Source organism: Penicillium citrinum (genome assembly GCF_028827155.1).
Source record: "Penicillium citrinum strain IBT 23319 chromosome Unknown utg000011l:1.0-294111.0:1.0-294243.0, whole genome shotgun sequence".
In the NCBI taxonomy this organism is placed as follows: Eukaryota; Fungi; Ascomycota; class Eurotiomycetes; order Eurotiales; family Aspergillaceae; genus Penicillium; species Penicillium citrinum.
In genome coordinates, this window is record NW_026622696.1 from 215,226 (window position 1) to 239,925 (window position 24,700).

The 24,700-nt window shown below is 45.6% G+C and overlaps 8 protein-coding genes across 8 annotated transcripts; 4 read left to right on the forward strand and 4 right to left on the reverse strand.

Moving 5' to 3' along the window:
• Positions 1-712: 712 nt before the first annotated feature.
• On the forward strand, positions 713-3,268 carry N7469_011606 (threonine/serine exporter family protein; the record flags this gene model as incomplete). Its single annotated transcript, XM_056650511.1, has 1 exon — positions 713-3,268. The coding sequence occupies one exon, from the start codon at positions 713-715 to the stop codon at positions 3,266-3,268; it is 2,556 nt and encodes an 851-aa protein (XP_056495020.1).
• Positions 3,269-3,934: 666 nt separating this feature from the next.
• Positions 3,935-4,564, forward strand: N7469_011607 (uncharacterized protein; the record flags this gene model as incomplete). The annotated part of the gene is made up of 4 exons (XM_056650512.1): positions 3,935-4,148; positions 4,200-4,228; positions 4,254-4,423; positions 4,480-4,564. The coding sequence occupies 4 exons, from the start codon at positions 3,935-3,937 to the stop codon at positions 4,562-4,564; spliced, it is 498 nt and encodes a 165-aa protein (XP_056495021.1).
• Positions 4,565-5,199: 635 nt separating this feature from the next.
• N7469_011608 (uncharacterized protein) lies at positions 5,200-5,839 on the reverse strand (the record flags this gene model as incomplete). The annotated part of the gene is made up of 2 exons (XM_056650513.1): positions 5,200-5,420; positions 5,596-5,839. 2 exons carry the CDS (start codon positions 5,837-5,839, stop codon positions 5,200-5,202), a joined length of 465 nt encoding a protein of 154 aa, XP_056495022.1.
• Positions 5,840-6,520: 681 nt separating this feature from the next.
• Positions 6,521-10,918, reverse strand: N7469_011609 (anoctamin family protein; the record flags this gene model as incomplete). The annotated part of the gene is made up of 5 exons (XM_056650514.1): positions 6,521-7,896; positions 8,529-10,197; positions 10,251-10,542; positions 10,603-10,756; positions 10,828-10,918. 5 exons carry the CDS (start codon positions 10,916-10,918, stop codon positions 6,521-6,523), a joined length of 3,582 nt encoding a protein of 1,193 aa, XP_056495023.1.
• Positions 10,919-13,539: 2,621 nt separating this feature from the next.
• On the forward strand, positions 13,540-14,736 carry N7469_011610 (magnesium transporter CorA family protein; the record flags this gene model as incomplete). Its single annotated transcript, XM_056650515.1, has 2 exons — positions 13,540-14,090; positions 14,151-14,736. 2 exons carry the CDS (start codon positions 13,540-13,542, stop codon positions 14,734-14,736), a joined length of 1,137 nt encoding a protein of 378 aa, XP_056495024.1.
• A 257-nt stretch (positions 14,737-14,993) lies between these two features.
• Positions 14,994-17,832, reverse strand: N7469_011611 (aromatic acid exporter family protein; the record flags this gene model as incomplete). The annotated part of the gene is made up of 3 exons (XM_056650516.1): positions 14,994-15,890; positions 15,948-17,598; positions 17,696-17,832. The coding sequence occupies 3 exons, from the start codon at positions 17,830-17,832 to the stop codon at positions 14,994-14,996; spliced, it is 2,685 nt and encodes an 894-aa protein (XP_056495025.1).
• Positions 17,833-18,625: 793 nt separating this feature from the next.
• On the reverse strand, positions 18,626-19,344 carry N7469_011612 (uncharacterized protein; the record flags this gene model as incomplete). The annotated part of the gene is made up of 4 exons (XM_056650517.1): positions 18,626-18,702; positions 18,806-18,985; positions 19,036-19,149; positions 19,338-19,344. 4 exons carry the CDS (start codon positions 19,342-19,344, stop codon positions 18,626-18,628), a joined length of 378 nt encoding a protein of 125 aa, XP_056495026.1.
• Positions 19,345-20,948: 1,604 nt separating this feature from the next.
• Positions 20,949-23,285, forward strand: N7469_011613 (uncharacterized protein; the record flags this gene model as incomplete). The annotated part of the gene is made up of 3 exons (XM_056650518.1): positions 20,949-20,952; positions 21,029-22,951; positions 23,038-23,285. The coding sequence occupies 3 exons, from the start codon at positions 20,949-20,951 to the stop codon at positions 23,283-23,285; spliced, it is 2,175 nt and encodes a 724-aa protein (XP_056495027.1).
• Between the last annotated feature and the right edge of the window lie 1,415 nt (positions 23,286-24,700).

The window sequence follows — 24,700 nt, forward strand, 5'->3', positions numbered from 1 at the left end:
CATGCCGTTAGCAATTATTTTATTTTATTTTATTTTTTTTTTCATATAGAATGACATTTGTATAGCTATCCGTGCGGTTCTCGGTGTGCTCACCAAGGTCGGTGTGCTCACCAATCCGAAACAGTCATTATCTCATTTCACATAGCAGATTGACGATATTCACTCAAGTGTAGTAATTGGGAAAATAATTCAATCGGACAAAGATCCCGAGTGGCGATGCGGCCGAAAGTCGGCGTTGCCAATGGTTCTATTATATTCGCGGACTATTTATACTCCCAAAGACAAATAGTGACAACCTACAGCCTGTTTCGTTTTCCTTCATTTATATAATCAATTCTGAAGACAATATCCAAAATTGGTTGAGTACTGATGGAAAGTGCTTGGTTTGCTTTGATTGAATCTCAACTGGTTTGTCAATTCATGGTGAACTTACGGCCCGAGGGAGTATACCCCGTCCCGCCTCCATGAGCTCATTGAAGCGAAAAGTGGCTACGAGTGGCCATGACCCAGTCTTGGTAAATATTCAATGAGTAGGCTAAAGGCTCCGCAAGTAACAAAGTCAGCAGCAGGAGATCAACGGAGTGAAAGGTAGGCAACGCAGCATTCAACCGTCGACCGAAGCTGACATTCGCAAGTTTCGTTTCACTATCATTGAAGAGCCGATGCTTCTCTTGTCACTCTATAATCTCTTCACAGGGCAAATATAGGCCAAATGTCCGAGCAAGAGAAAATTGCAAGCGCCTCTTCAAACGACAGTGACAGCGACAACTACTTCACGGATCGTCCAGAGGAGGATGTAGACCTCAGATCAAGACACTCCGGCGAGACCGCGATACAGGATGAAGATCCCGAATCACCACCCAGGGTCCGATTCCGCTCGAGCGTTGACGTGGTTCAAAATTCCCCACGACAGCCAGCACAAGAGGATGCTCGCGCTGAATGGGATCATTCCCAGCGTCAAGGATTACCCCATCGCCCAACGATGCCTTATGCTCATGGTACCGATGATATAGCAGATCATACACTTGATGGCATATCGCGGGTCGATCAAGGAGCAGATGCAGGATTGAACAACGAAAAGGCCGAGGGTCAAGGAGAAGGACAGCCAGAGCAGCTAGAGGGACAAGGGCCGAGTGTTCCGCAGACTTTCAATCTTCAATGCACGCGCAACCGGATTCTCTCAGCGGCTGAAAAATTCAAGCAGCGAGCCAGAGTCTGGAGTGAAAAAATGGGAAGACCAACAACCGGTGGTGATGATCTATATTCCGGTGTTTATCATAGTGATTGGGCGACAGGCAGTCAACCACCGCTATCAGATATCACCGACAACAAAAATAAATCAGTGGAAGAGAAGCGTCAGCACCAAGCAGAAAGTAGCTCCGAAGCGCATCGGCTAGTGCGAGACTTGACACAAGATCATTCCGGAAAGCGACGCAAGATGCGAGGGAAACCATTTCCGCATGGTGGGACCGAGTTTGTCGGAGGTGAAGACGAGTCCAGTATGGATGAGGGTTTACGGTATCGATCGGGTGGAGGCGGAATATTGTCGCAGCTAATCAAATTGAATGGAGGACAAGATGGAGGTGATATGTCGAGAACCCGGAGTCAATCATCAGCATCTTCGTCTGATTCTGCATCTCGCGGACCAGTATCAAAAGCACCAGCATCCGCACCACCACCACCACCACACCACGTAGCCGGGACAACGGCGCCGAAAAGAGAGAAAGTGAAATGGTACAAAAGGCCACCCAACTCATCGACATCAAGTCTCGCTGGCAAAACTGGAAGTTTGAGTGGAGCGAGTACGCCTGTTTCCAATGATGTTCTTTCGGCAGCATCGAAGCGACGAGGCAAGCAATCTGATCGAAAGGTGCGATTGGAAGATGAAATTCGAGTTACAGTGCATATTGCGGAGATTATCTGTCGACAACGATATATCATGCAATTATGTCGAGCATTAATGGCGTTTGGTGCCCCGACTCATCGTCTAGAGGAATACATGCAGATGACAGCCAAGGTGTTGGAAATCGATAGCCAGTTCCTTTATCTTCCAGGATGTATGATCATGTCTTTCGATGATCCATCTACAAGGACAACGGAGGTTAAACTTGTTCGAGTTGCGCAAGGGGTTGATCTAGCCCGGTTGTCTGATACACATCTGATTTATAAGAATGTCATTCACGACGTGATTGGAATTGAAGAAGCTGTTCAAGAATTGGACGACGTGATGAATAAGAAACCTCGATATCCGAAGTATATTATTGTCATCATCTATGGCGTTGCTACTGCGACTGTCGGGCCATTCGCCTTCAATGCTCGCCCAATCGATATGCCGATCATCTTCATCAATGGTGTACTGGTGGGACTTATGCAACATGTTGCTGCACCTCGTTCAGCACTCTATTCGAATGTATTCGAAGTGACATCGACAGTGGTGACCTCCTTTCTAGCACGCGCCTTTGGAAGCATCCCCAAAGCCATCGTCGATGGAAAGCGACAATATCTCTTTTGTTTCTCAGCCATCTCGCAAGCCTCAATCGCGCTGATCTTGCCGGGATTCCTGGTGTTGTGCAGTAGTCTGGAGCTACAGTCTCATCAAATCATCGCCGGCTCGATCCGAATGGTTTATGCGATTATCTTTTCGCTCTTCCTTGGGTACGGTATCACAGTTGGTACGACCATTTACGGACTTATGGACAATGGGGCTGTATCAGATATAAGCTGTCCAAAAGATGGAGCATTTCCAAATCCTTATGTTGCTCGATTTCCATTTGTAGCTATAATGACCGTTTGGCTTCTCATCATTAACCAAGGCAAATGGAAACAACTTCCTCCGATGACGATAATTGCATTATCAGGATACACTACCAACTACTTCAGCACAAAGAGACTAGGATCCAACTCACAAGTCGCCAACACGGTCGGCGCGTTTACAATTGGGATCATGGGGAATCTATACAGTCGTCTCTGGCACGGTCACGCAGCAACGGCCATCCTCCCTGGGATATTCATCCTGGTACCATCGGGACTGGCTGCGACTGGATCTTTAATTTCTGGCGTTCAATCCGCAGATGAGATTCGACAGAATGTATCGTCTCATGGGTCCGCGAGTAGTGCGCCCGGTGCAGGGCTGGCATCGGGCAGTTCGGTGTTCAGTTTGGGTTTTGGCATGATTCAAGTTGCGATTGGGATTACGATTGGACTGTTTATTGCAGCATTGATTGTGTATCCTTATGGGAAGCGGAGAAGTGGATTGTTCAGTTTTTAAGTCACAGCATGCTATCCACTTACATTGGTCCACAATCTCTTCTGTTATAGGATGATTGACTTGTATTTTGATAACCCCGAGGCCCCATCTGTCGATGAGCACCTTCAAGGTACTCACAGACAGAAGGAAAATGAGTCGTCTGAGTACTCGTATTCATATATAACTACTACATAGTGTCTCTACGCTATTCGGAAATCAATGGTCAAGCGGGGCGAATATTGTACATTCCTTTCTAGGGCTAGTTTGTAACATACTGACACTGTAACCTTTTTCGCTCATGGTTTGACTGAAGCAATTTCATTCTTCCCATGCTGACTTGGGATTCATTCGACGGATTTTCTGCAGATCCACTCGATCCACGCGGGGCATCTTCATTTCCCCAAACAAGCGTTAGTCCCACGATCGACAAGCGAATCACAAGATCCACAGAGTGCATGTCGCGGCGATCGTCGCGATGTCTGGCTAGGCACAATCGGAAATGGCCGACTGAAGGATCGAATGAAGCGAACTCGGATGGACAAGGTGGTATTCGGATGGATTGCAGGGGAATGCCGGGGCTTACGGTATACAGTTGGATGAGGGGATAGAAGTATAAGAAGGGCATGTCGTACAGTAGAATAGATTGTAATTCAGGCTGAACACCATAACCGCAATAAATTCAAAAAAATGGTGAACTTTACCTTATTATCTGCTTTTTTTGCAGCTGCCTCGCTCGCAACAGCATCACCGACTGTCTATCTTATTCGACACGGTGAAAAGCCTGATGATGGAAATGGTCTCAATGCACAGGGCTTACAGCGAGCCCAATGCCTGCGAAGTGTATTCGGATCTAGTTCACAGTATAATATTGGTCATATAATGGCGCAGACACCAAAGAGTAGTACGTTTGTTGCGAGCAAGTCCAAGATTCAAATTAATACTGACGTTTTAGACGGCAAACGTCAACGACCTCTTGATACTGTTAAACCGTTAGCAGAAGATCTAGGACTTTACGGTCGACACATCCTGTGATCGAGATGATTCTAAATGTGTCAAAGATGTTGTTAAGGGATATGTAGGGAGTGGAAATATCTTGATATGTTGGGAGCATGATGCATTGACGGATATTGTAGAGGAATTGGGCGATGATGATGCACCGAAGTATGATGATGATAGGTAAGAGGAGATGACAGTCATTCAAATATCCTCTGATATAAAGCTAACTATCAAAGTTTTGATATCATCTGGACTGATCCCTTTCCGTATGATTCTATCACTGAGAAAACTAGCGAGAACTGCCCTGGGCTGGATAATTAAGCAATGCATCCGAGGCAATCATCAGGCACGAAAATGGCGTTGAAAAATTATTTGCCATGGATAATATATTCCTGGAATAACCTGCTTCCAGAGTTACCACTTCCATCAGAATTTACATTGATTCTGGGGGTATCATCAGATATCGAGGATTGAAAGACAATGAATCATCTTGAGATTGTCATGGATTTACAGCCAAGCAACCCCTAATTTAATACCAGGGAGATTTTTCAAATGAAATATATGAATCAAATCAACAGAATGGACCAAATGCTTCTACTTTGCGAAAATTTTACCTCATTACTCCTCTATAAGACCTTTGAGGGCCTGCTTTTGTTGACTAGAAAGAACTGTAGCATAGCACCAAAGACAGACAGCAGGAGGATAGAGGACATTTAAAATGAATAATGACCGAAACTTCCCAGAAGAATGAATGTAATTCAACTTCTGATATCTAGTCTTGGATCGTTAAATATGTGGTACCCAGATGCGATCAATATTTTCTCCATCGGCCATGAATCACATGATGATTACTCAGGAAGATTGTGACACCTTTGTGTCGACAGCTAGATATTTCTCTCTTTCATGTATGATGATAGCAGATATATTTTTCAATGGGAATTTATCACATTAGAGTACTAGCTCACGATAGTATCTCGGTCCGTAGCGAGGTAGTTTTGACTCGTCCCACGAGATTCTGATGTAAAACGGTGAACGTTGTATTTCCTTGGTGAAGTTCCTCCGTTTGTAGATACCTGCTCGTTTGGTGAAGAAAATGTGAATATCTCAGTAGTGCCAGTCGTACTGTGAAGGGCGATTGTAGGTAAAGTGGCGTTTCTGGACTTGCTCTCCGATTCCCCTGAAATATTGGTACAAGTAATATGAACAGTCGCGTTTATTGGCATCATAATAACGATCAATTTCTGTTGAAACAATATCTTTTCAGGATAAACGTTTAGCGGGCATGTCCCAAACGAAAGAGGACAATATTTCTGATAATGTTAGCGAATCTGAAGTGAGCACGATTGACTCACTCAGGATTTTGTCGAAAATAACCCCCAATCGCAACAAGTCGGGCCACTTGAAGTCGGTGTAAGCCAACTCATCATCTAGATGTAAACTATCCGCATGAAAAATCCCAAAGAGCAATTGAGGAGGTTGTTGGAACAGCATTTGGCGCCAGACTGCATCTTTGCAGAGGAAATGGTCGTCAACCTCGTCAACCTCGTTGAACCAGCAATCATCATCGGGCTTCTGGTCCAATTGCGCGAATACCATTCTCCATTGTTTTGCTCTCTGTGAAACACAATAATCAAACAGCCAAGGATGTAAACAATCAACTAGAAGCGGATTCGGAATACCTCGTTCACCCTTACAGAGTTCCCATTTGGCAGGCCCCAAGAAGAGACCGGCTCTCAATCTATGAGATTTCTGTATCAGACTGCGCCAGTTTTGGCATACTCTTGGGAAAGGAGAATTGTTTTCGTGTCAGTTTCCAGGAGGATTTTCCAGTATTTCCGTAATGAGGAACACCTGCGAGGGCATTTTGAACTATGGATGAAAATCGAGATTAAAGATGAAGGACACCGCGGGGAGGATAAAAAGGGTGTTGATAATGAAGAGAGTTAATGAGGGGGGAGAAGGTGGAGAAGAAGAGGAGGAAGAAAGAGAAGGGAGTGAATGAATAAAGAAGTCCCAAGTAAGATGTCTGATAGATGAGTCAGTACTCAACGTTTCAACTTTACAAACAAACAAGGAATGGATAGAGTAGAATGGAATGGGAATATCCAGGAGGATTCTCTAATATGACAAACGAGTAGAGAGGATTGAGTGACAAGGATAGAAAATATCGGGGCGCAAGTATATAAAAACCAGTGATAATGATGATATTGAATGACCAGCATCTAAACAAAACAATGCAGGCTCGACGACCAGTCGTCAATCAACCGTCTAATTAATCTATCTCTGGCTAGTCCCGGCTATCTGATCCTGCCAGACAGCAAAACCTAATAACTCCAAAAGATGGCGTTCACGATGAGTAAAAGCACGCACCCCTTCATTCCGCAGGAACTTCTGTGCATGATGGAGGAGAATAGGCGAGTGAGATGATGAGGTACTTAATTGAAGAAGAGCATCATGGTTGAGGGTGATTTGATCTGTTTGCGACGGAATAGTGTTCAGAATGGTCCGTGTTTTTTTGTTTCGGGTCAATGAGTCGCAGTATGTTTCCAGCATGCGATTACGCACGATGAATTGTAAGATAGAAGAGTATGAATCTCGTTGAATGATTGTCTGAGAAAGAGGTTCATCCGGGGAAACAGTTGCCAGGACTTTCTGCATGGCGAGGACATATTCCAGGTCCTCCAGCAATGGTGTTAATTGCATTCGAGCAAGCGAGGCATGATCCAGTATAGGTCTATCATAACCCAACTTCTTGCGCCAGAAATAGTTGCACAAGACAAGGGAGATGATACACGGTATCAAGACGACATATCCCCACCACCGTTCAGCAGTGACCATTGAAGCAGCACCAGCAACAAGCCCATTCAATCCATTGACAATAGCATGCCCCTGGAACCTTCGAAAGCGAGTATGAAGTCTTCGACGAATCTCATCATTTGGCTGCATAGCCTTGACCGCAAGATCATGCAGATGGAATCGACGAATCAAACAAATGGACCACACCGCATTCGCTAATCCGAATAACGCTGCAAGTCCATTACCCACATATCCCGAGAGTAGGTTACTCGCCTTGAAAACTTCAGGATGAGCACCACCAATCGCCATCAACGTACCAACCCCAACAAGTAAAGACCCAAACCCCATCAATACATCCATAACAATCCGATCGACCAATTCGGTCCCTAATTCGCGAAATATCACACCCAATCGACTCCCCAGTAATCGAGAAATCTCGGGATTTTTCCCATGATAGTTCTGTAAACGCGTAAGGTGTTCTCGTTCAGAACGAAGAAGTTTCACATTCCGATAAGAAAGTCTGCAATCTTGAATTGCAACAAGGACCATTCCCAATGCAAGTGTACCACCAATACCCATGAGTATAGCGGCGAATCTCGGGACGGGGATTTCATTCCAGACATTTGCGGCGAAGTCTCCGGCATTGGCGAGTTCGAGGTATCCCACGCTGGCCAGAAGACTATTTTTAAATTGTTGTTGGTGGAGGAGACGGAGACGGCCTCGTCGTCGGGTGAGGGTGACTTGGTCTTTGGTGGATTCGATGGATTCTTGCCAGGTGATGTCACTTGCTTCACGGGCGAGTTTGGGAATCGGAGTGATTGCGGTTGTAGTTGCGATGGGAGGTGATTCTTTTTCTGCTATTTTTTGGTGGATCTTTGCAGGGGGGTTGGGGGAGGGCGGAGATGAGAGTATCGGAGGAGGCCGAGGCTGAGACCTCGGCGGAGGCCATGAGGTAGATAGGAAGAGGGAGGGAGACAGTATCAAGTGAATTTACATGTCTTGAAGATGTTAAAGAATATAGAAGGGTGTGGGTAATGGGGGATGGAGAGAGTGGAGGAGCAGTAGAGAGAGTGGAGGAGCAGTAGAGAGAGTGGAGGAGCAGTAGAGAGAGCGGAGGAGCAGTAGAGAGAGAAGAGGAGAGGAGAAGAAGGGAAATGTGGAGGAGAGATGGAAAAGCAGGGGAGAAGAAGAGGAGAGTGGGGCGTAGGGCTGAAGGATCGACATCAGCCCTACGCGTACTTCTATATTATTATTATTATTAATATTATTATTAGTATATTAATGTAATATTTATGAAGTGATGAATATTTTACTAATTATGTTATTTCATTAAATTAAAATGTAAGGGGTCGTCTATTTTCTACACTTGACGTATGCTTTACTGTATCCCAGGTTGTGCAAGAATAAGATTCACGCTATGCTAGATAATATGCAAATATTGAGCTAATATGAAAATGACACAGTTACGCCCTCTTAGCACTCTTCTCACCCCCAGGGCTCTCACTCAACGCCCGAATCAACTTGACCCCAGCATCCGCAGTATCATAAGAATGAGCGTTCCAGAATGCAGCCTCTTTATCCGATCCCTTCAAAACATCATCCTGCACCTTCTCTCCAGTCGGAGATGGAGATCCTTCCGATGCTGCAAGTTCAGATCCAGATTCGTAAACATTGACACGTTCATGGAATCGAACTCGCTGTCGAACTCGTCCCGAGGAATCAGGAGATCCAGCACGACCATTACCAATTCCCATACTCATGTCGAAGAAGTTCTTGCGTACGGCGTGGCGACAGACTTCTTCCTGGTAGAGTGTTTCAGCGAAGATCTTCTGCATGGCAGTGGCGGCAATGAATCGAATTGCTAGATAAGCTTGTTCCGCGATGAAGATTGTGAGAAGGAGAGAGGATAGATGGACTTCCGACACATCTCCCCGATACAAGTGAATAATGGCCGCAGTGGAAAGCGTCCCCATCCAGGCAAGGAAGTCCAGTCCTAGCAAGCAAGGTCCAATAGAGTCGGCACGAATTGGAGGAGGTCGTTGATTTTCACGAGCGAGTTTGAAGAAATCTCCACGTACTTCCAGCCAGTTATTCAGGAGGAATCCCAAAGGAACGAGAGGCCAGGCAACCCCAAACAGAGCAAGATACCCAAACTGAACACACATCTCGAGGATATCTTCTTCAACCTCGTATTCATCGGAATCAGCTTCACCCCGAAGTCGTTGCAGGAAGTTTGTTTCGCCCGGCGGATCCACTAATAGTAAATCAGTAGCCTTGGAGAAGCTACGTTGACGAGTCAATCCTGCCTTGCGATCTTGATAATTGCGCCATTTCTGATACAACTTCTGTTTGACGAAAGGCAAAATGATCTCTTCAAAGAAATTAAAAATCTGTGCCGTCATAGACAGATAAATCACCTCCTGTTGGAAACGGGTCCGATCGACCTGGAAATCCGCATGCGACATCTCAATATTCAATCCGTAACGTTTGATAATATCCAGATGAGGAACAATTGTCTTGCCGAATGGTACATAGACATAAGCTGTAAGCAAAGTTGGCAGGAAAGAAGTAATGAAGTTCATGACAAAAGTCTTCTGCGTCTGAGCCAGATCATACAGATCACGCGTCCGATAGTTCTCATATTCCGTTAATCTCGTCGCGATTTTCGTCAAAAGCGACGTAATAAACGGCAACGAAAGCGAAAAGACAATCGTAGGAACAAATTCCAAAAACCCTTGAAACCGACCGCTATAAACCTCAGAAATGAACACTTCCGAAGCAAACGTGACGACAATCAAACTGCCCAATGCGAATGCCGCGACCGAGGCAAATGGAATCAGAAGTAATTGCCGTAGGAATTGCTTCCAACCGGGAAAAACACGCGTTACTTGGCCAGTAATTGGATCTTTGATTTCTTTTTCCCATTTGTATTGGGGACGATTGACTTTTAATGCGCCGACGCCACGGACGCCCCAGCGATGAGCGAGATCGAATTCGCGGACTTTCCAGTATTCCACGAAGCAAATGCACCAGACAGATAGTGCTGATCCATACATGATAGAGTAAGGACCGAAATAGAGCCAGCCGATAATTCCCAATCCAGCGGGGACGGCCAATGCGAGAGAGTAGCATTGAATGAAAGCAAAGTAGAAGGCAACCTGAATAGTCAGCTGGGATGTCAATGGGATTGTGGATTAGGAATATTGCCCACCTTCTCGCCAAAAAGAGCGCGAATGGTATCCAGATCGCGAATTGTCAAAACAGTCTTTCGACTCCATGCTCTTAATAATTCGGTACAAGCATCTCGATCATGTAAAGGGAATGACGCGGTAATACGTTCCCATTTGCCGAAATTCGGGGTGATGCCTGCACCGCCGAGTTCTTTGGACCAAGTGACAGCATGATAGATGGATCGAATTTCTTCGGCGGGGGTTTCGGCTGTTACGGAAATATCGTGGCCGGAGGGAAGAGTGTGACTGATGGCGTACATCCAGTCTTTGATTCTGCAGAGTAGACACTGATAAGTATGTCCATTGGGTTAATTTAGGTGACAAGCTGAATACCTAGATTTTTGAACCATTTTCCCGAGGTGATCCCTCGGGACACGAATACAGACCAGCAATGATTTCCCATGACCATGACGAACTTGTAGACGAAGGCCAGCTTCAGACAGATCGGTCATGAGAGTACGGAACTCTGCGATAGCTTCATTTTGGTCTAGGAGGTGTTAGTGGTGTTACTGTAGTGGTGAGATTGGGGAATGCGGGGAGTGAGTGCAGAGAGCATACCCAGATCACCGAATTCATATTGGAGGACCCAATCGACGCCGAGATTATCGTTATCGGTATGATCGATAGTTATACCTGCGAGCCAAGACATGGAGACATGTGGGAAGACTGTGAGGGGAAAGGAGAGAGAGGGGGAGAGAAGAAGAAGAGGAGGTGAAGAAGAAAGAAGAGAAAAGGTGGAGGAGAAGTGGGAGTGGGCGGGTCGGCGCTAGCAGCGATGATCTTACAATACAATCACCATTTCTATACAGTACATTTATTATTTAATGGTGATGTAGAAGTTGATGAGGTGAATACTATAGTAGAGTTAATGCATTACAATCATATATTCATATAATATTCTCAATCTACTGTACAAACTTGAAGTATTTGATCAGAGTGTATGTAGATCCACTCAGCCCTATAAGGCGGACATACATACCATACATACCATACATACACATACTATGTATGTAGTACTAAGCACAACATAAATCCTGGTGCAAGTCACTCATAGACTGAATGTTATTATACTGCATCTAGCAATGTCAAAGTCTCTTCCATGATCATTCCAAGGCCCTTCTATTCACTTATGTACATACCATGTAGAATGAATAATTAAATCTGTCTGTATTATTGACATCATGCCCCACTGAAATTACAGCGGTATGTTACAATCTTACATGTACTATAACACAATCATCATATTATTCCACAGTATTCAGTACTTAGTGCTCCGTGTGTTTAGTATATTCATACTTATGCAGTGAACTCAATATATCTAGTACTCGTGTAAATGGGCGTGTAAGTCGAGTGGTTAATATTATGAAGAATAAAAATAGAATAAAATACAATAAATGTATCTGAAATACATGATTACAAACAAAAGAATAAAGTTGCTGCCTGCGCCAAGCCTTAAGAACATTCCACTCCGTCAGTATTAAACCGTTGAACAGTTGAAAAGTTGAACAAATGTGAAATTATACACTTGCATCTCAGTTGATAAAAAGGTGAGAGTGTATAAATTATTATACTCATGAGACATAACATGAAAAATAGAAACAGACTTGATCTGAAAACTGTATACTACAGTATCCACATGAAGTCACGAATACCTCAGCCAAGGAGAATTCATAACCCTAACTCCACCCTTGATAGGCACCAACATTAGCTACATTACTACTCTAGAGTCACAGGATCACTCATTGTCTCCTTTTCATATTCCGTATATCCGTTTCCGCATTCAGTTCAATTTCACGGTATTCACTAGTATACTGTATTACAAGATCTACCACTCGTAGATCTATATCTACAGAGTACACCCTACCGTACATACCCGGAATCCTCCAAGACATCTCCAATACATTCCACCTTCCATCGCATGCCACAATCCTTCCATCATCTTGGCAAATACACACTACAGTACATACTACAACTATACTGTACTACTGATTGAACATCAAGTATTTTTTTTCCCATCGCGACGGTTCGGTCCATCTCACGGTGTTCGCAATGGCCCGCTCTTCACTCCACGGCAAACATGCCACTCTCGGTCTCAGCGTCCTCCTATTTACCTTTATGTTTCTCCCCACATTTCTCGTCCTCCTAGCAGTCGTCGTCTTTTTCGTCCTAGCTTATCCCCGCATACGAAGGTCCTTGGCGGCTATTAAGGGGGATACCATCGAGCAGTACTGAAGTCCTCCGTAAGTATATAGTACAGTCTACAATGTACAAGTGTAGTACCACTACTAGTGACCTGGTAGCAGTATATACACATTCAAATTCATTGACCAGGCATGAAATAGGCTTATTCAAGGACTTATAGATCGATATTCTGGGTGCTGTGGGGAAGTACAAATTACAGAGTACTTCTGGACACTCCATGAAGAGGTTGAAGTTGAAGACTCACACCGCTTAATACCTATCAATGCAGTGATAGCTCAAAAGAACTAAATGAGCTGAATTAGCAAGCAAGCCTCGTTGCAACTCATTCGCACCCGTCCCAAATCATGACAGACTTCCCAAGGTCCCCAACCGAGAACTCGGGCGACCATCATCACAGGCTCGGGAGCTCCAATTATCATGCTGCTAGTCTCTTTCGTTGTTCAATTGAGATAGTATTGCTGAAAGACTACAATCACTACGAAAAATGTTCATACTAAATGATATTCAATAGTACTCTAATATATCAAATCAACCATCATCCATCCTTTAAGTCATTACTCCGTAGACATTTCACCAGATTCGTCATCTTCTACTACACCATGGCATCTCGTCTGTACTTTCCTCTGTGAAATTCATCTGCCTAGTGCCAAGTCACAATAAAAGTTTTCAGTGCCGACCATCCGATCGCAACTCGTCTGCCAAAATACAATTGGCCACTCCGAATCCACACCCGCTAAAGTGGACCTGCGGGTAGGGCTGAGGGCACATGGAATGGAGAAGTGGAATTACAATTGGAAATTGGAGAAGAAGAACTGGGGCAAGTCAGGGCCAAAGCCAAGATGATGAGTTTTCTCGTCTACCCCTGTTACCACTGTACCTCTCTCATCTTGTTCATACTCTGCTGCAGTCATTCTTACCAGTCTGCTCTACCCATGAAGACGTGCATCACACCGCACGACAAATCTTATATCCCTTTCTACTATGGGCTAAGCTCTCCCATGAAGACCAGCGCCCACAAAAGTGCCAGAGTAAGCAGACCGATGGCACAGGGTTTCTATTTCACCCACCATGTCCACACCACTGACCTCCGTCCATGAAAAACTGGACCAAATCGACAAACCTCATCCAGAGCGCTTTAGCTTCTTCTCCTCGGAAAAGCTAACCACCAGCACCGCTTCTACATGGGATGAACTCTTTCCAAACGGGAGTATCGATCAGATCTTCCAGGAGAAGATCAAGGAGAAACCAGATCCATCACGACCAGTTTGGTGGGTTGATGTGTGCGATGCATCTGAAGAAGATGTTGCCCAGCTAGCTCAGTCTTTATCCATTCACCCTTTGACAGCAGAGGATATCAGTATCCGCGAGCCAAGAGAGAAGGTCGAAGTCTTCAAGAATTACTACCTCATCTCCTTCCAAACTTTAGTCGATAATCCAAAGGAAGAAGAAGGAAGACCTGGTTTTCCCCATCCAGCCGAGATGTACATCCTAGTCTTCCAGTACGGCGTGGTAACCTTTTCCCCGAGTGGATGCCAGCATATCAAACGAGTTCGATCACGGATACAAAAAATGCACGATCCACTCATTCTTTCAAGTGACTGGATCTGCTACGCTTTAATGTAAGTTCCCCCGAATGTATTTACCCAGTACCAATCACAAGTATTAACAAACTCCTTCAGCGACGACATCGTCGACGCCTTCGAGCCTTATACCCGAGCGGTAGAGCGAGAGTCCGAAGCTATCGAAGATCAAGTCTTCATCGCTCGAATCGATGATGTCAAATCTCTAATTCCAACCGTCGACATCCTCCGCAAGAAAATAACCCATATCATCCGCTGTCTTCACGGTAAAGTCGATGTACTGAACGGTTTCGTAAAGAGATGCCAGGCCCCGGATCGATTACCCGCGTTCCCGGGTGGAGATTTACTTCTTTACCTGGGTGATGTTCAAGATCATCTTATCACGACTTTATCGACATTAGGTCATATCGACGAGATAATTGGACGGAGCCAGGGGAATTGTCTTGCACAACTTAGTGCTACGAATTTGCGGCTTAGTTTGACTATTAACTCGGCGCTCAGCAAGGTCACTGTCATTGCGACGATTTTTGTGCCTTGCCATCTTGTCACTGGTATGTGGGGGATGAATGTTGAAGTTCCTGGTCAGGAGGATAGTGGGTTAGGGTGGTTTTTTGGGATTGTGGGATGTTTTGTTGCGTTTATGGTTATTTGTATGGGTGTTGCGGCTAAGTTCAAATTGTTATAGTCGATACAGTAGTATGTAGTATTTGGTAATTACCATCCACAACTCGTTGATGCTTTAACAATAGGCATTGTGATTAGGTGCTACGTAGTCGTCGTAGAACAAGTTGATCACTCTACATCAGGTTGAAGAAATCGTGACGATTCTGCATCACGCTGATTCTGAAGACGGAATTCAAAGTTCAACTCGCCAACCAACTTCCTCACATTTCTACTACAAGTCAGTCATCATAACGATAGTTCAATTCGGGCTAGAGCCACTTACTCGACAAGATCCTGCAAACTGAAACTCACAACCGACCTCAGCACTTCCAAAGCTATAAACGCCGAGAAAGATGGATCCCCTATATGCCGAATACTCAGCAGCTCATTATCAACCTTCTGCATCTGTCGTGCGAGTGGAAATGAGTCTGGCGTTGAGAGGTAAGGTGGTAATGGTTGCGAGTTCATTATCGCAGCTGACAGAAGACACAGCAGAGAGGTGATGCTATGGGAATTGAAATCCGCCGACTTCAGAGCAATATCTGCTAAACGTGCTCTCCATGGATCAGTTTTTTGGTAATTATTTCCATCAACAGAACCTGTCTCCAAGCCCTGCGTGGTATGTGCCATGAGAGACATGCTAGTCAAGATACACTGTACTTCGGAAATAATATCGTCGTACGTTTTCTTCGGAAACTTCCCTCCGATAGGTGGTTCAAACGTACTAAAATGGCTATGCATCCGAAGACTATTCAGTAGCATCATTTCCTCCTTGAAGATCTTATGTCGCGCAGCTTGCAATTCATATCCAGGTGATCCCGTATCCTCGGAATTTCCCAGTTCATCACTCAACCAATATTCAATGGTTGTATGCATGCAGCTATAAAACCTGGCCAGAACAAACATACTTTGACCAAGGAGTCGACGGACTTGAGACTTGGCTGTGATGGGGTATGGGAAAATCACCCAAAAAAATGAAATGGCACAGCCGGCTGCTACTGCGGCCAATTTGTATGGACCGAAGAGGTAGATGGGGTAATATGGCTGACCATTTGACTCTGCTTGTTGGATACCGAGTTGACGCACTTGTAGCTCGTATCCAATTATCACATTGAGTGTCACAATTGAAATGACCGATGCCCCGAAATATTGTGGTACTTTGACGTAAAAGTAGTACTGTAACCATAATTAGCGACAGTTTCGAAATTCGTCTCGGAGATTGTATTCGCATACCTCGAATACATTTGCAAGGTAAAGAAACACAATGACTCCAGCTGTCTTCCCATCAACGATGTACCATACAATCAAACTCAATACTAGTGAGACAACGGTTGCAAGAATACGAGCTACAAATCCGAACATCGTCTGTCCACTTGTCGGATTCATTCCAATGACAATAACAATCATCGCCCAGATACATCGCTGCCGGATGAAAAAGTCCTGCGTCTGATGAAGGTACGCGAGGATTCCCACCGAGAATGAAGCGGCCGCTACACGGAAACCAAACGTGCTCTGGTCAGACTTGAGTGCATGTGCAATCTTGCGTAGAACCGCACTTCCCTTCTCCCAAATATTTGCAGGAGGGAGATGTTCCGGGTCGGGATATCTTGTCTGCAGATCTGTATGATGGATATTGGCTGGATTAAGCGACGATTGTCTACTTTCCGACGAGGTTTGGCCACTTCTGCTGTGGCTGAGAGACAACCACTGTCGGATAGACCTCTCTCTAGGGAATATAAGTCTGCCGCGTGTCATTGTACCATTATCAACCTTACTGCCGGCCAGTTTGACAAGCTTCAAAATGGCATTCAACAGATCATCCTGGAGATGCTCCATATAGAGAATCAGGAAGAACTCCCGGCGAACATGCGGATCTGCAGCTTCACCTGTTCCATCCCCATCACCAACACCCTCATGTTTCTCAGAAAATGCCTCAAGACTCGTCAGCGCCCGAGGGAATAGCTTCCTCCTCTCATGATAGGCACATAATTGATTTTCAAAACACAACGTAAAGCCTTCATCCCCAGGAATCAAGCTTTGACCCCTTGCTTCCTCGTCATGAGCATGACCAACAAGACGCGCCTTTTTCCAGCGCTTCAGATGCTTAGCCGAAATAAGCTCCATAGTAAATACGAAATGTGTCAATCCACAGCGAACAAGATCAGCCGCTTCAATAAGTCGCGCATGATGCGTCTCCATTACTCGCGAAACCTCCTCCTGTCTCGTTTCCAGTTCCCCTGGATCGTCATTGCCATCCCGTTGGCCCTCATTCTTAGCAATTGACTCCAGAATCTCAGGCAGCATCGACATTCCAGAAAGAGGAAGCAGGAGACTCCGGAATAATGAGGCAATGTCACTCAAATCCTCCGCGGGAAGCTTTCCCCACGCAATCTCATCACGCGAATAGAACAAATCCGCATGGACTGTACTATGCATCGAATTAAGTTTGGTCATCGCGCCTTGTAAATCCTTGATCTTAACCTGCAGATCTGTCTCACTTTCGGGACTGCCACCATCAACATTTCTCCGGCTCATGGTAGTAAGCGTTCGCGTGAGAGAACCCCTTCCAAAAATCCCACTCATAGTAATACCCTCATCAAATGCAATCTGTGCATCCAGAACACCCTCCACAGCGACAACATACTGCCTCATATCCTGAAAGACATTACCACGACTAGTGATGGGAAGTATAAGCAGTGAAACTCCAGTCGCAATAGCAAATCCAATCATAAAGCCTTTCAAGAGCCTCGAAACAAACTCCAACCCTTCACTAAGAGAGGTAAACATTCCCGCACGGGTCACAGTCACAGAAGCGAAGATCGAAAAAGCAACCATTGGATCCTGTAATTCCATCGGTTTAAGTGCCCGAAGAGAATTAGCGGCCCTGAAATAGTCAGCATATGTATTATGTGAATTGTACAGCGAACTAGATGAAGGATTACCAAATCATAAAAATAAGCCATATGGCGGAAACAGCACACGCATCACTATTAAATCCATTTCGAACCGCATCCGTCGCATCGGGAGGCGTATTATGTTGGCGGGCCTTGACAGCGCAGAAAATAGCTAGACAACATAATGAAGCAGAGACACATGTTGATAGAAGATTGAAGAACATAATCTTCATGAATTTTGCTCGTGGCATGAGACCTTGTGATAATACGGAAATTAGGGCGGAGAGGTACCCGATTGTCGAGGTGATGTTTGATATTGCTGTACTTTGGTATCTGTTGAATTTTTATTGGTGAGCATTGGCTCAAGTACTCAGCAGATACTACATATCTTCAGTAGAAGCTACTCGGTGTATCTGATTGATTGGGCGTACATTGCAATGGTGATGGTCGGTGCTAAAGCACCCTTCAGCATCACGAGGAAACTTCTTGAGTCCAAGTCGAGGTATCTCCACCATCGCATCAGCACAGAAATAAGCCATCTTCATATAGATGATAAATTAGTTAGAAAAGTCATCTCATGCACAAACTATTAGTAGTACTTGCATGGAGTGTCAGGGAACGCGCACCTCTGACTTTCCTCGCCGAGCTGAGACCCCGATTCTTTGGGTTCGGACGTCATTCCGGACTCCACGATATATCGGCGTGGCAAAAGCCTTGAATCTACTGCACTCACACAAACACCGACATCAAGTGGAATTAATTACCGAGGGAGAGACCTAGAGAGCTCGAATTGAGATATGCAAATGATTGAAACGTTAGATCTGAGAATAGAAGAGAAAAAAGTCAATGTGCACTCGATCAGCTGCAAGCGGTCGGGATCGGGCTGCCGAGACGGGATCCGCGGTTGTGCCGAAGTAAATGCCGACGAAAGGAAATCGGACAGCGGTGGATCGTATGAGTTGCACCAAGTGGTTTGGCCTTGACTAATTTCTCGTCAGAGGAAGATGTAACAATGGTCTATGCTCCAGCCGCATGGGCAATTTGCAGACCAAACATAGAAACACCTCCAGTGCCTTGCAGAAGAACAGTCTGGCCTGGTTGCATTGGGACCGATCCATAAAGAGAATTCCAAGCAGTGAGTGCAGCATACGGGAGACACGAAGCTTCTTCAAGAGACAAATAGTCCAGAATACGAACAATTCCAGTCTGAGGAAAAATTGAAGTACTCGCCAAGAAGACCTTGGATTTCACCTCCTAACTGGGAAAGGAGTGTTTTAGGAGTAAGTCGGCCAGCTATGTGATCTTGCGTGAAATTCGCCAGGGCTCTGTCCCCAGGTTTCCACTCTGAAACTCCTTCGCCGACCTCTTCGGCAATACCTATAAGAAAGTTAAACGAATGCCATGTACTGCCGGCAACTAGAACATACCTGCGCCATCACTTCCAGGGACGAGCGCCTCGGGTCCTGGAAACGGATATGTCCCAATGGCAGTGATTCCGTCTCTCTCCAGTTGAGGGAGATTGCCTAGATTCGCACCAGAATCTGACCAAATTTAAGTGATATTTTTGGAACTTCTCGCAAAACGAGGCTATCAAAGCCCTTCTTTTCTGGGAGATAGTATTGCTTGAAAGTCGTCGCAGTTATGGTTCGTCAGATTGAGTGATTTGAATTCTTCGATTTGGCTTGTTCTATCATACAAGGTAGTCTAAAGGCATTTATACCCCGCGTACCATTCATTGGGAGAATAGAGTACTTCAGATCACTTACTTTTTACCTTCTTGTAGATACGCCATTTACGCTGGCCATCGACATGGAATCTTGATTGGCCTGCTTATTGAGGCACGACCCACCTACTCGGCCTTGAACTTATAGAGACTACAAGAATACGCCATTTACGCGAGTATCATTAAAATGTCAAGGATCAAGTTTCAAATATGTACCAGTTGCTGCTTCTCTATAAAGGTAATCTAGATCAGTTCTGGGTTCGGTGGAATCTGACTTCGTCCAGTCCATGAATTTACTGAGCCGAGTCATACTATATCGTTGTAGAAAGACGTACTTAGGATTCGGTGAGGAGCGAGTACTAGGATTAATATTGATACTATCCGACCTTTTGTCAATGATAATATATTACATAAATATAACCTCATATTCATGTAGTATACTTGAAAGTCGGTGGTGGTAGTATAGTATGTTGTATCATTATGCAACCTTATACTTCACATTTAGTGAACACCTTGGAACTTCTTACCATCAGCATCGTTATCTCAACAACTGAAATTTTTGAAACCGGCATACATGGCAAAGCAGATCTGAGTCCCAAACCAACATGCTCATACAGAACTCATTAAGAGAGTCACCCCCCCCCTTGACATAGTAGACGTAGGTTGTCACTGTAAGCAGGGAAGTGGCGCTGTGGCAGTGCATCTCCACCGCCACGATTAGTCAGCAACGGTCAACCCCGTATTGGCAGCCAAATGCATCTTAGTGCTCTACAACTATCTCGAATTCGGTAGATACTCCGGAGATAACCCCGTGAGACGGCATTCGTTCGCATTGATGCCCGGAATGAGACCGAGTGACAGAAATAGAACATTGTGCACTACACATTGTACTGTTGTACATACACAGCATCATCATGACTTCTCCATCTTGTACATAGTACAGTACATAAAGTACTGTGTAAGCCCTGAAATGCGCCTATGACATCATGTGGAGTGATGTGCTATTTGTATTTGATACCTTAGCCGTCCACTCCTCCCTTTGATGATGAGTATTGCGTATCTGTTGGACTCCGTACGGGATACTGTGCGATGGTCTCGCCGGGTCGATCCTAATTCTGCGGCGTGTACCAATCAAAACAGTTTAATTTGGTGGAGACCCCTGCGAGGCGCGGGCGATCATCGAGAGAGAATACCAAGAAGCTGCAATAAAGTATACCAATACATTGTGTATGTCTTGAATATGACTGAAATAATGTAGAGTAGAGTACTATGTAGAGTATAGATGTACTACACCGAGAGAAAAGTGAGTACGTGGAAGATGACGAGGCAGGGGAACCCTTAAAGGAGGAAGGAATGTTCTTTCTGTTTGTCCATCGCGCCTTCCCTCGAAACTTGAAACTGTGTCGATCATCGCGCCTTCCCTTATTTTTCTTTTTTCTTTCTTTTTTGGCTCTTTCTCTTTTAGGCCCGCCAAGCCCAGTTCCTTCCTTTCCTGATTCATCTTTCTCCTCTTTTATCTCCTTTGTCTTTCTTCTTCTTTTTCTTCTTCTCTTCTTTCTTCAACTTTACACATCAGGCTTAAGCCTACCTTGAATCAGCGACTGGTTCTAGAAATACATGCGTATGTTATCTCCACTCCACCTCCACCTCCACCACATCTCCACGGTCACTGCTAACTTTCCCGCCATCCACTGTAGACCGGATTAACTCGTGGGCGAAAGCTCACGCATCTTCTCGTGGTCCTCAGCCTATCCAACGGACCGCCAGTAAACCTCAACTCGATACCGTCTCCTCATTCCCTTCCAACTCCAACGATGCTGAAGTGACTCCTCCCGATGGCCCTGAGGGGCCAGGCGAAAAGAATAAACCCTCTCAGCTGGGTCTGCTGCGTCGAATGCGCAATGGCAGTATCCGCTTCTACGACCATACCAAAGAGGCCCTCTGTCACAGCTGGGTCAATGTCCTCTTGGTCTTTGTGCCTGTCGGTATTGCCGTCAAGGCCGCTGGCCTGAGTCCCGCGATTGTTTTCGCGATGAACGCTGTGGCCATCATTCCTTTGGCTGGTCTCTTGAGTCACGCAACCGAGAGTGTCGCTAGCCGTCTCGGTGATACCATTGGTGCCCTGATCAATGTTACGTTCGGTAATGCTGTTGAGCTGATCATCTTTATCATCGCGCTCGTCAAGAATGAGATTCGTATCGTTCAGGCATCTTTGCTGGGCTCCATCTTGGCCAATCTCTTGCTCATCATGGGAATGGCATTTCTCCTGGGTGGTCTTCGCTTTCAGGAGCAAATGTACAACAGCACCGTCACTCAGATGAGTGCCTGTATGCTGAGTCTCTCTGTCATGTCATTGCTGTTGCCAACTGCCTTCCATGCCTCATTCAGCGACTCCGATTACGCAGACGACCAGACTCTTAAGGTCAGCCGTGGCACTAGTGTCGTTCTTCTGCTTGTTTATATCCTCTATATTCTCTTCCAGTTGAAGTCACACTCTTATCTCTACGCGAGTGTGCCACAGCGCATTATCGATGAAGAGTCGCACCCTGGTGTGCTTGCCGAGTTTATGAACAGCTCCGATTCCTCCACTAGCTCAAGTGATGAGTCTGTCGACACGACTACCTCCTGGTCTACAGCTAAGCGCATCAAAAAGGCCATTGGTAACCGACGTCGCCGCAAGTCCAGCACCAGCACCACATCAAAGGGCACTGTCTCACGCCAATCGACTCAGAAACGTGTCATGGTCAACGAGAACCAAGGATCAGTTGGTAATTCAATCGGCAGCAACAATAGCTTCGCAGTTGAGGATGACGAGACCCATTACGACGCCGATGCTGATGCCCAACCCTCGTCTGAGTTCCGCTCGCGTGACTTTGGTCAAGCACTGAGTCGCGTTGGAACCGCGCAAAGTGAGAAGGCCCATCGACGCGAACGCGAACGCAAAAAACGCCGGACCAAACGCGCCGAGAAAATGGCCGCTCAGGCCCAGGCACAAGCTCAGGCACACCCGCAGATTCAACCGGCCGACGTTCAAGCGCCGCGTCCTTCTATGGCGGTTTCCCAATCCGCTTCGGCCTTTATCGGCATGCCCGGTGCAGGCGAGAACGAAGCCCAGCGCAAATGGTCACCATTTGGACCGATCCCGTCCTTGCTTTCTAATACCGTCTTCAGCTCGCAAAGTCCAGCGAATTCGCCGCGACTTGGCGCTGCACCCACACGTCCCTCCATCGCACGCAGTAATTCCCTGCCTGCTCGGGTGAGTCGACAACCCCCGGTCGGCAATGCGGTGCAGTTTGCTAGGGGCGCATCCCGCGCGACAGATCCATTGGACCCTGTTGCTCCAACAGCGCCAGTGGAGGAGCCCGAACCAGAAATGTCTCGCACAGCAGCAGTTGTTATGCTTCTTCTCTCGACCGGCCTGGTTGCAGTGTGCGCAGAGTTCCTGGTTGATGCAATCCCTGAGATGATTTCCAGCTCGCCAGTTAGTGAAGCGTTCATTGGATTGATTATCTTACCGATTGTTGGCAATGCCGCGGAACACGTTACGGCTGTCAGTGTCGCTACGAAGAATAAGATGGATTTATCCATTGGTGTTTCTGTAGGAAGTAGTATTCAAATTGGTAAGTTTTAACCCCCCCCCCCCCTGCTTTTTTACTTCAAGTACGGCGGTCGTCTTGACTAGCAGAAGCTAACATCGATTCTCCAGCTATCTTTGTCACTCCCCTGGTCGTCATTTTGGGATGGTGTATGGACAAGGACATGTCGCTATACTTCACCCTATTCGAAACCGTCTGTCTGTTCGTCACAGCGTTTGTGGTTAATTTCCTCGTTCTTGATGGACGAAGCAATTACCTAGAAGGGGCCTTGTTGATTGCAGCTTACGTGATTATTGCACTGGGAGCTTTCTTCTATCCTGATGATAAAAACGCCAGTGCCTGGGCGGGAACTGCCTAGTTTCATCAGCAGACAGTGTAGCTCCTTAGCTCATGGATTTTGAGTTACTCGCTGCTTGTTATCTCGGTTCCTCATTTTATTCGAGATAGAATCTCGTCTCCATTCACATAGTATTATACTGTCGCTAGAGTCACATACTTATCATCATTCTCTTACACTATCTTGCACTATATCCTTATTCGTAGTGTAGTGTAGTCTCTTGGAGCCTCGAATGCAATTTCAACAAATTGGCATCCATGTAAACCTTCAGGCTTTTAAGGATTACATGGTATTTCTCCCTACACTTATACTATTGTCCGCTGCATACATCCATTAGCCATATATGCCCAAGGTCGGCATCATGTAAACTCCCACCCATGACTCGACACCTTCAAGTTTAATGCAAGTGAATCATTCTTTGGTTAGTATAGATTGTCAAGGGTAATTTCAGCCACAATAATTTTCTGTTACTAATGCGCTGCTCTAACTAAGATGTAAGGCTGAAACTCTCATTCCTTATATCGCGGGACGGGATAAGCCACATTTCTGGCTAAATACGATGTATGGCCTAAGTCGGGCGTGTCATATAAATATAAAATTACGTCCCCTGGTAAGTGACCGCATCTATCTACTACATTTGCACCAGTTGACTAATTTATCCTAATATAATCTTTTTTTATTTGGGTTTTCTAATGGTACTAGTTTGAAGTATATTATTCTCTTCTATGCCTCTCACCACCATCAGTCATCCCCCTTGGACCCCGTCCTCCGTACACCAGATGGTATAGATGAATGATACATATGTAATTATACTCCACATGATTCCACATGAGCCCACCATCATCCACTCACACAGCCACTCCCAACCGACTCAACATTTCATGCCAAACCAGCCAAGCCAAACAGCAGACCTGGATGTAACTGCGCCACGTGTGCCACTACGAGTGGCTGTGCTAACCCTACCCCCTTATCATTCTCAGTACTTACAGCATGTACAACGCAGTAGTTACTACATGTGAACTACTGTAATATGTTGGTTAATATTTTACCCAAGAATACATCTCAGGCTTCAATGGCTCCATATCTCCCCTGTTTATCATTCGGTCAGGCCCTCCTGACAGGCAGAAATGTGGAGATGCGGGATTTCTGCACTCCGCAACATTCGGTGAAAAGGGGGCAAGAGAATATAGAATATTTCTAGAATTAGGGGTAACGGTGATCATCACTCATAGTATGGAGTATCCCCGAAAAGAATCCCTTTCATTGATGTTTGCCAAGTCAAGCTTTGACCCAATTTTCTAACCATGGCTCTTCTCCGATCTATACGGGAGCTTTCCCTAGAAAGAGTAGAAGTAGTAGAAGTAGGGCTGGGGCATTTTATCATCACTACTTAGCGCTGACGGTAACACGCAGTCCTTGGCGTTTTGATGTGTTTC